The sequence below is a fragment of the Seriola lalandi genome, unplaced genomic scaffold, assembly GCF_002814215.2.
Source record: "Seriola lalandi dorsalis isolate HSWRI2012SDOR001 ecotype SW California unplaced genomic scaffold, Sedor1 jcf7180002054934, whole genome shotgun sequence".
Lineage (NCBI taxonomy): Eukaryota > Metazoa > Chordata > Actinopteri > Carangiformes > Carangidae > Seriola > Seriola lalandi.
In genome coordinates, this window is record NW_019525486.1 from 927,142 (window position 1) to 938,138 (window position 10,997).

A 10,997-nucleotide genomic window follows, 5' to 3' on the forward strand; every position below is an offset into this window, starting at 1 on the left:
CATAGTATAGTAAGGCATAAAAAGTCATAAAAACGTCAAAGTATAGTAAGGCATAATACGTCATAAAAACGTCATAGTATAGTAAGGCATAAAAAGTCATAAAAACGTCATAGTATAGTAAGGCATAAAAAGTCATAAAAACGACATAGTATTTTTATGGCATAAAACGTCATAAAAACGTCATAATATAATATGGCATAAAACGTCATAGTACAGTAAGGCATGAAAAGTCATAAAAACGTCATAGTATTCTTTGGCATAAAACGTCATAGTATAGTAAGGCATAAAAAGCCATAAAAACATCAAAGTATAGTAAGGCATAGAAAGTCATAAAAACGTCAAAGTATAGTAAGGCATAAAATGTCATAACATGGTTAAATAACATCAGTCTACATTTTTCTGGTGACAGTAGTTACTACTGTGATATCCTTACATTACTTGAGCCTGCAGATAGCCCCCGCCCTTTCAGTCAATCAAATGGTAACATACCTTAATCAGTTTTCTTGGAGATGTAGCCTGTTGGAGGACACATTGGAATGATCTAATATGACTGTATATGTAATATGAAATATTGGTAGAGACAATACTGTCCTCCCCAATTATTGGTAGTGACATGTCCCTACCGTCATATGCAAACCTACGCCCTTACTTTACTGTCTTTTACAGAAGTTCTCTAGAAAAATAAAATACCACATTATACACTGTATTACTTTGAGACATGAATGAGTGATCTTGCATCTAAGGCAGTGATGACAGCTCACAGAAGCACAAAGGTAGAAATCAGGTATCTTCTTGTAATGGTACTTTTCCCCCTGGAGGCAAAGTAACAAATATCTGGAACATGTGTGAGCGTGGGCACGTAAATTAACTCACTAATACCTTTAATGCTTTTAGATGTAGACGTACGAGTGACAAAGAACCGTATTTGTTTTAAACCTGTCAACCTGTATTACAGTTAATATATTAATATATTGTATCCTCTCCACAGTTATCGTGGTCTAAACTCTAGACAGTTTTTTCCCAATACAGGTCATAGTCTGTGTAGTAGTCTGTGTAATTGTGCAATTTTCTGACTAGTTTAAAGTACTTTGTATGTCTCAAGGTCAGTTGATTGTTCTGATATTTTCTCCAAACAGCCAAATGACTGACTGTATTTCTTAACTGATAACTTTGGTGATTATCTGAATTTTTGTTTTTGTGCACAAAGCTATGAAAAGACCAAATCCCTCGAGGACCTGATCCTTCGTCTTTTTATCTACAGCCTGTTGTAGCTTAATCCTCTGTGCCATAAACCTTAATTGTTGTCCAGAGCTTTTAAAAACACGTCAGTGAGCCACATCGTTGTACTGAGTGACACTAATCAGGTTTCCATTCAAATTTAGCACAAATTTTACAGAAATTTATACAAATTTATACAAAATTTTACAGTGAAAATTGAAAATGCATAAAAACAGGTGGATGGAAAACAATATATGGCAGTTTATTTAGAGTCAGACCCACATACAGGTCACTAAATGTGTATTAATCCACAACTGAAAATAGTCCCTACCAAATGCACTATTTACTCCTGTTAAACTATTGTTTGCTAAAAACTACGGTGCACAGCTGTTTCAGGGAATTATGTAGCATTTTTTAAAAAGGAAACTATTCTTAAAGATTTTCATCTTCAGTGGGAACCAATGGGCGTAGAGCTGAGAGGCAGCCAGACAAAAAGTGTTGAGAGACGGATCAAAGCGATAGTTTTGGTCTTTTCATGAGATTTGATGACGATAAGAAAAGTAGAGAATAATGACAGCCTTATTATTTTAAAGGCTGTGAAGGTTGATTTATTTGTTGAGGTTATCATTTCCTTTGGGATGGGGGCTAGGAGAAGCTTTCAGTATTAATAACTTTTAAGTGTGGTAGTTATTTTTTCAGATGAAAGCTGAAACAACTAAATTTAATATGCAGTCGATAATTTATCTGCAGAAAACTACTTTTCTACTTTCCTCTCCAGTTTTTGAATTTGTTTTAATGTGCTGTTGTAGCCCTGTGTCACATGATGTGGACCTCATGACCTGCATTTTACTTTTCATAATTACATCCAGATTCATCTGAAACAAATGTCAGTGCATGGCTAGCGTGGTAGCATGTGGTTAGAGTACTTCTCTGAGAAGATTTGAAGAGTCTGTCTGACTGTGTTTTAATCTTTTCACGCAGCAAAAAGCCAAAGAGACCTCAGAGACAGAGGCAACAAAACAACCGACTAAAACCTCTGACTCTCGCCTACGACGGGGACACGGACATGTAGTCCTCCAGAAGACGCTTCACCGGTCATAGAAACCCACTTCATCACGCCATAACAGTGAAGGACATGGATGTTTGCATCGTGAATGGACACGTCACAGAGCGGAGAAATTACAGAAAATCCTCTTAGCAGAGACACTAGCGAGGTTTAACTATTTCAAGTAGAGATCCATTCAGCCCCCTTTTGTTTTTTTTAAATATTTTCTTTTGCCAGAGCCTTCGTGACCTCCACCGTGTTCAATGAAATGCCTTTTTTTTTTTTGCCCCCTACACATCCACATCTGTTTAATCAAAGGACTTGTTTGAGACGCAGGAGAGGCTGGGTGCAGAAGACAGACCCAGCTCTCTCCTGCTGTCTCTGAATATGGCAGCACAAGCTCCAACTCTTCCCCCACGCTTTTCTGCTTGTCCCTAAAAATGCTGAGTAGCTGGAGGCTTAGGATGCTCTGACGGCTCGTACGTTGCCAAAAGTCACCGCAGGGAAGAGGAGGAGGGAGAGGAAAATCTCCATAAAAAGGTTTGGATTCCTTTTTCTCAATCCTCAACTGGGTTTTGACTCAAATCTCTTTTACAGTCTTGAACAAAAGGGAGGCATTTCTTCTCTTCTTTCTTTTTTTTTTTTTCTTTTGCTTGATTCAGAGGCACACAGGCCTGAGTTTGTGGGATAAACTGATCTGTACGATGCTGATGGAGGAGTAGCCTGCAATCAGTTGTTCATGAAAACTACTGCCTGCCTGCCTGCCTCCACCCTTGCTTTGTTTCAGGCACTACATTGCACTATATTAGTGCAGCATGATATGCACATGTGACTTCTACCTTCTATTGCCATAAAACACTGCCTCTTCCACAGACGAAACCATAGAGCGGAGGAACAGCTAAGGTCAACACGAGAACATTCGAAGGAGAAACGACGGCAACAGGAAAAGATGTTTAAATGTCTCACATTCTACAAAACAAGTGTGAATCTCAAGTAAATATATGTATAGATTTTATTTCTCACAACTGATCTTTTGGTTGTAGTAAAGTACCTTTTGTGGTTTGTAGATTTCGTCTGGTGTTATCACTGTATTTCTGCCCAGATGCAATTATGCGATTTAAACTACGATATCAGCGGGTGACTTCTTTTAATGAATCGCCTGCTTTAAAGTTCTTTTTAACCATAAAAAAAAAAAAATCTGATTCAATTCAAATTATTTAACCTTTTTTTTATCCACAGACGTCCATTGTGGAAAAGCTGAAATTTTGCAGTGATTAAAGAAAAAGAAAGATCAATAAATTTAAACCATTCACGTCATGCAAATGTCATTTCTGCCTTACTGACAATAACTAAATACTAACAGTCCTGTAATACAGTTTGTAATACTTGAATGGGGCATACATTATACACTGTAGCTCATTATACACTGCAGTACATATAGACATAAAGAGAGACTAAATTTGTTTTAAGATTTTTCATGTAGTAACCGTATCATAGCTCCTCTGTTTTGCAGCCATAATACATGAGGTGAAATATAATTAAAAAAAATATCTGTACAAACAAAAAGTATACAACATGTTAATAATAAGAGAACACGCTTCTGCTGAGTTCAATGTAAAAGCAAAACTGGTGTGGAGAATGTTTACTTTTTTTGTTGTGGGATTTGTAAATAACAGCGATTTTTTTATTTTTTTGGGAAAAAAAATTCAAAGTATGTGTACATTTATTTTGTATTGCACAAAAAATGTTTAGTTTGACTATTGCAAAGTGGGTGTATGATATTGCTGATTGTTGTTATCATGATGCAAGTTGTATGTTGTGAACAAAAAAGGAAAGAGAAAAGAAGCAGAAAAAGACGAAGGCTCAGCCGTTTTGTACAGGTTGTTTATATGTATGGGAAGAATTACTGAAAATAAACGAGGACACGGTTGTAAACACACAACGGTAAAGTTATTAAGTCTGAAGTCATGTTTGTCTATTGTTATATGTCCACTAGAGAACAGAACATTAAAGGATAAAGCTGGTGTTTTTTTTATATATTTTTCTTTTTGTCAACAAATCCCATGAAAAGAGCAAAACCAAGGTTTTGTCAATCCGTCTCTGCCAATACTCATATCAATATTTTCACATTTAAAACATTTGGTAACTCTTTATTTTACACGTCCATTATTTCCTAATAACTTCTTCAAAGTTTCCTAGAAAGAACCACAAACTTTGGTGCCAATTACAGGAAAAAGAAACAGTTCATTATCGACTTCCCAAATAATTTCCATGAAAGAAAGTTCTCCACTTAAACATCAGTGAATATTTATTACTCATTCATTTATTATTGGAAACTTTATATTGATTTTATGCTGAGCCGTATGTTTGTTTGCAGACTCATTTCACATTTTGCATTTTTAGCTCACCTGTTATCCTCTGAATAAAAGTCTCAAGGCTGAGTTAGCTTAGCATTTAGAATTAACTGGAAGTGAAGCAACTAATCAGCGATCTAATTATACTGTATGATTCTGTCAAAGAAACTTCTTAAAAAAATTGGAATATGCAGACACATAAAATAAAGAGTTACCAAAAAATCCCAACTATATATCGACCAGTATTCACTTTTTAAACATAAACAACCTGGATTTTAAGGAATTGTGATATTTATTTTATTTATATTTTATTTATATTTTATGGATAGAAAATAAACGTATTAATGCTCTCTGGTGGACAAACTATCTGACGACGACACTGTTTCTGAATGACCTTAATCATCAATAGATCTGCAATCAGATAATAACAGCCAACATAATGTTCTAGTTGTGTTAAATATTTTTAACTTCCCTAACTTGTCTGTGGTTCTCAGCCCTAAGTCCATTTGCTCAGACTGAAAACATAAATTTGTAAAAACAAACATGGAAATATGTATTAGTTTATTAGTTTATTAGTTTAGTATACAGCTGGGCACTGTAGTTTTTAGCCAAAGTTACTCAAACAGAAAGAAACATTGCATTTGTTTGGGACTATTTTCAGTTGCGGATCAATACACATTTGTATTCAGCTAGTAAGTGTCCCACATATAGCATCAGCAGGACAGCGATGTGTTTTTAACAGTGTTGGAGGAGTATATATATGAAGTATATGAGGCTTTGGATACATGTATATTACTGCAGGATGAATTCATTACTGGTTTTGGGCTTTTCATGAGGTTTGTTGACAATAAGAAAAATAAAGAACATCACCAGATGAATCCTTTAAGCTGGAACAGTAATGAAAAGTCACTTAAAGGAGCAAAACAACTAAATAATATCGATCTCTAAATACTCTCGGTCTGCTCTTACAGGAACAAGTAGGGATTTTAACCACTTAAACGATGGGTCCAGTATTTTTAACTCCTGCTCATACTGGACGTTAACGGATCTCTTCCACTGTAAGGGACAAAATCCACAATCCTCGCTCTGAGAAAAAATGTGTTCAAAGGTTTATCTGAAGCTGAAATGAGGCCTCGGCAGCCTGAGTTAATCAAATCAACTGGGGATCTTCCAAGTTCCTGTGTTTTTAGCACCAAATTCCCTCTTTGTGTTGGTATCCATCCACTGCAGCTCAACACAGAAACACTGTGAGGAAGAGCGAGAGGAAATTTAGCACTAAGAAGCCTTTAATTTGGAAGATACACACTTGATTTGATTAAGTCAGACTGTTGAAGCCTGGTTTTAGCTTCAGAACGAGGACTGTTCCTCCCCACTTCCACCAGTTATTGATCAGTATGAACAGGAAGAACGATAACGTGAAAACGCTCGACGTGTTGTTTTTGTTGTTGTTGTTAAATGGCAAAATTGTGAACCTGTCCTTTAATTTAAGTTTTCATTCAGAAGAAAAATCAACTACGATTACAAATTAAGATTAATTTGACAAACTAAACTGCGAGGTGTTTGATTTAGATTCAAAATGAAGACGTGTACCTGCAGATCACGAGATGATTAAGCTTGTTTTTAAACCTTTTTAAAGGGGCACGCCGCTGATTTTACATGTCAGATTACAAGTCACTGTACTACTCAAAAGTGACATCACTTGATTAATCGCTGCTTGGGACTGAAGCCTAAAGATTTTTAACTGACGTCTGTGTTACGAACCTGAGTCATGGAGTTTGAAAGATGAGGGCATTTAGCAGACAGGGAAGGTCTGATGAGAGATGCTATCACGTTGTTTTATTGGATCTAATGGTTCTGGAGTCTGACCCATACTGCGGTTTAAAAGTCAGAGTATATCGGCCTGATTATTCTTTTTTCTTCTGTCTCTCAAACGTCCCAAACTTTGTGGGAGTGAAACAGTAAAATCACTGGCGTCCTCTTTTAAGGGACTTGTCAGTTATTTATTTGACGTTTGTTTACCAAATTAAAAAAAGAGTTTCATCATAATTGCAGGGCAAAATATTTGTCACACACAAATTCAACTGACAATTCAGCTTTAAAATGTTCACTGAAGGTCTGCAGCTATGTCTGGTAAATGAATTTAAAGTCAGCATTAACAAACAATAACCAAAACAGTGTCTTCAAGTTTTAGAGGAAATTATTAAAGTAGTTTTTTTTTTGTTTGTGTGGGAAAAAATGAAAAATTACACAAAAAACTGATGAATTAGATTTCATAAAAAACCTAAGTAACTTTTAAAATGTTTCAATTTCAGGGTCATTAAATTGTTTTTAGTGATGATCATTCATAAACATTATGAGAATAAGCTGTTACTGATATATTATTATTAATATCATATTTTATAATATTGTGTTATCGATGCCGTTATTAAAGGCTCAATACCTCATTAAAGGCACAGCATACAGGATGTACTACATTTAGACCAAACTTGTATCTCACTGTCTGGAAAATGTATTTAAAGTTGCACTTTAAATACATTTACTTTAGTAAACTAAAAATGTCCGTATTGAAGTAAATTATTCAAGTAGTTTATTTTTGTTTGTGTGGTAAAAAAAAATTTTGCACTTAAACCCACAGAAAAATCAAATATATTGGTTTTGTTATAAGGCATAAAATATACCTAAATAACCTTTAAATGTTGTAATTTCAAGTCACTTCTCTCCACAAGTGAGAGATGATGAGTGATGAGTATTGATGGGAATAAGCTGCTATTTAAAGCTGCACCATGGCAACAGTCTGTTTTTTTTTGTTTATTTTTACATATGTGCAACGTGAATCTAAATTTTCTGACTGTGTCTCCTGATGTTCACAGAGATGTACAGAAAAAGGAAAGCCACTGCAGCTGACGGCCACTAGATGTCAGCCCCTGACGACGTTAAAGGAAAAGTTGCCTATAAAAAGTCTATAATGTGAACCTCCTTCCCTGCTTCCCCCTTTCTCCCGTCCCCCCCTCCCCCTCCTCACTCACTCTATTTCTCTCTCCATCCCTCCCTCCCTCCTCTCTCTCTCTCTCTCTCTCTGAACCTCAGAGCGCACTATATAAAACATTCCTCCACACTGACAGTCAGATCTACAAACACCTCCGTTCTCACCACAGCGCCTCCACTGCCTCCAAGAACACCCCAGTTAGTCACTTGAACCGTTTTAACATCAGACATCTGACCCTCCTGAATGAGCCTGAGAAGATTCATCTCTGCTGTCTCGCCTCAGGACCGCCTTCCTCACTCTTTATTTCTCCTCAAGTTCGGCAGCTGATACCGGTTCAGTCAGGAGGAGATTTCTTTTTTTTGCGGCTGAGAAGATCAAGGACAGTTTGACATGAGGGGAGACGTTCCACAAAGAGGCATGAAGACCACATGTCTGTGGGCTGCCGCTGTGCTGCTGTCAGTCATCTCTCTGGTGAGTTAAATGTCATTTTGATATGACCTTTTTTTATTTTTTTATTTTCATGTCTTCTAATATCTCCACGATTTCTGTGATTAATGTTCGGACTCATCTAGCAGCAGCAACATCAAGGGATGTCCACAAAGAGACGTTTTAGACAAGTGAGTTTCAGGCGGCGCAAAGACCTCACGGCGTTAAAACAAGAAATGTATTTCAACATCATGTTAGTTGCTGTCTTGTGATGTGAAAACCTAGAAAAATGTTCAGCATAATGTCATTTTCTTCCCTTCTCCAGGTAATGTTACCTGATGTAGTTGAGTTAAAAGCATGTTTTTGTAGTGTTTTCCGTAAATTTGATACCTGTGATGATAAATTTCAACACCCACAAACCAGATTTTCTAACTGCTCCATGCAGTGACTCATTAATATCTTTGTGAATTAACAAATGTCATTGTGAACGCAAGCTTCCCAAATTCAAATCTGCATCTTTGACAAATCCACCCGCGCACACACACACACACACACACACACACACACACACACACACACACACACACCCGCTGGATATTTCTCCCTCAGCACTATCAATTCAATCCTTCCTTTGCATTTTCCCCTCCTTTCTCCCATTTACAGATGCGGTTCAATAAGAGTGTATTTGACAGTACGGTGGAGAACAGCCTGAGCCCATTATGACAAACATACCAGAATGCTCCTAACTCAATGCCTTGACAGTTTGTGACAACCCAATTCCTTTAATCCTCGGAGAGACAGTAACCCCTCACCCACTGATAAATCTGTCAACAAAGCAATCAAAGCAGAACAGGAGCCACTCCTCTCTCCAACAAAAATTCCATAAACTTAATCCCTACAAACTTGACTGGCCTTAAAAAGCTCCCGTGGTGTTATCTGTGTTTAATTTGCATAGTGATGGAAAGAAGTCAATTACTATTAATTATTCTCTACAACTTAATACCCATTATCGAATTGAATTCACCGTCTCGAAAACCATAAACTCAATTTCACAGCTGACTAAGCACACTAATCATTTCACCCCACCACCACCACCGACCCCCCCTTTTCTTTTACTTTACGAAGCCCTTTCCTGCTTTGAAGGGACACAAGGATTCTTCGATTTCAGAAGCAATAACATTAACTAACATGGATTCCCCTATTGTCACAATATAGAGACAAACATTAATGATTAAATGTGTGAATTATACGTACAAAAGCATCGTGGTAGTGAGAGCGAGCTGATCTCATAGCATCACTTGATGGGAATGTTTTTTTCCAGACTGGGCTGCCAAATTGCTTCGCTATGCTTTAATGGGATGATCATAATTGTTTCGTACTCGGTGCATCCTAAGCTTTCGCCTGGAGCTCCTTCAACAGATTGACAGACCCATGGGAACCTCACAAACTTATTTTGGCCGCCTTTGAACCAAGTCGTGTGTGAAATAATATGATTATGCATTTTTCCTCTGGGTAAGTTGGAAAACTGGTGGCTAGGGGTTTTTTTTCCCTCCTCCTCCTCCTTCTTCTTCAAACTGCCCCGCTCTAATATCCTGCAGTCTGTCCGTGCACAGTATTTATCCTCCTCAGAAGTCATGGTAATAATTGTGCCCTGGCCTCTCAAAGTGGAGCTGCAGTGATAGGACTCGGCTCCATCCACAGCTGCCTGTGATGTCTTGACACACTTTTTGATTTGTCATCATCTCTGACCCCCCTCAGGTAACACTTTGATATCACTGGGAGAATATAGACCTAAACTCTTAGTGGGTGTCAAATGCCCTTAGTTGATCCATCAGCTCAACTACAGGGGGACCTCACAAGGCGAGTTAAATTCACTGTAAATGACTATGACGACAATCATATCCCAAGTGCTCAGTCGGAAGACAGTCTAAAGGACGGCATCAACACAGTAAGGACTCTTCAGCTACCTTCCTCTCTAAAGGAGCATTTCTTTCAAACTAAACTCAAGATGATTACCGACATATTTAGTTTTTCTTCTCGAGCTCTTCTTCTTGTTATGATAGATAGTTTTTGTAATTCATGGCATCTGAAAGTCACAAATTAGATTAAAATAAGCTTTTACTGCGAGATGCAGCCGGAGGTTATTGACTGCCTCATCGCCCAAAGGTCACAGGTTTGATCCCATAACAGCCACATGTCCTTGATCCAAACTCTAATAGCTCCTCACACTTTAAGCCTCTCTGGATAAGAGCATCAGTTTAATACTTCAAAATTTAAAACTAAATAAATCCACTGAACTCCCCTCTCTTCTTTTCAAAACGTTTGCGGTGCAGCATTAATGCACAAAAACTATTAAAGAACAACCACTCTATTAATTTCTGAGCGCTGCAGCTGAACTCTGAGCACACAGCATGCAATCAAGATTGCAAAGTGGCAGCCCAAATCTGCTTTCAGCCCAGTCCCTCCCTATTCTAACTCTGTTAAACTAGAAGTGTCGCATTCACAAATCCTCCCCACACACAAGTCACAGCAGCCGCAGCATTCAAGTAAATGAAAACTGACACACACTTTCATTCTTCCTCGCAAGGTTTTGTGTACAGCCCACCGCCGAGTCATCTGGCTCCTCCGGTGCTTCTATTAAAGGTGGAATTTGTTGGCTGTTTGGAGGTCCAGCCCATAGAATATCCTCCGAGCTCCCGAGGGAAGCCGGGGTTGTTTATCTTCCTGTTTCAAAGAGCGGACGCCTGCGCCTTATCACAGTCTCGCCAAGAGTAGATAGCATTTAGGTTTGTCCAACAGCCTGCCTATATGCTGCATCTGGCAATCTGTGAGTCGTTTCCTAAAGGACTTCTGCATACTGATGCTGTTTGTGTTATCTTGCCGAGGGATTCTGCCTCATAAGCCGAAGCTGGGAACAATATTAACAAACAGTTAAATGAGGTTTAGTGGGGGGGGGGGGTGGGGGGTG

General features: G+C 38.0%; 2 protein-coding genes across 2 annotated transcripts in view; both read left to right on the forward strand.

Moving 5' to 3' along the window:
* The window catches only part of thsd7ab (thrombospondin, type I, domain containing 7Ab), a 150,366-nt gene extending 146,150 nt beyond the window's left edge, over window positions 1-4,216 (forward strand). The window contains exon 29 of the mRNA XM_023393425.2: window positions 2,200-4,216. Within this exon, the coding sequence (XP_023249193.1) occupies window positions 2,200-2,290 (91 nt within the window). The 3' untranslated portion in view covers window positions 2,291-4,216. The remainder of the gene's footprint in view (window positions 1-2,199) is intronic.
* Window positions 4,217-7,337: 3,121 nt separating this feature from the next.
* LOC111644503 (neurexophilin-1) overlaps window positions 7,338-10,997 on the forward strand; it is a 13,736-nt gene continuing 10,076 nt past the window's right edge. Inside the window, exon 1 of the mRNA XM_023393394.2 lies at window positions 7,338-8,074. Coding sequence (XP_023249162.1) covers window positions 7,994-8,074 — 81 coding nt within the window. The 5' untranslated portion in view covers window positions 7,338-7,993. The remainder of the gene's footprint in view (window positions 8,075-10,997) is intronic.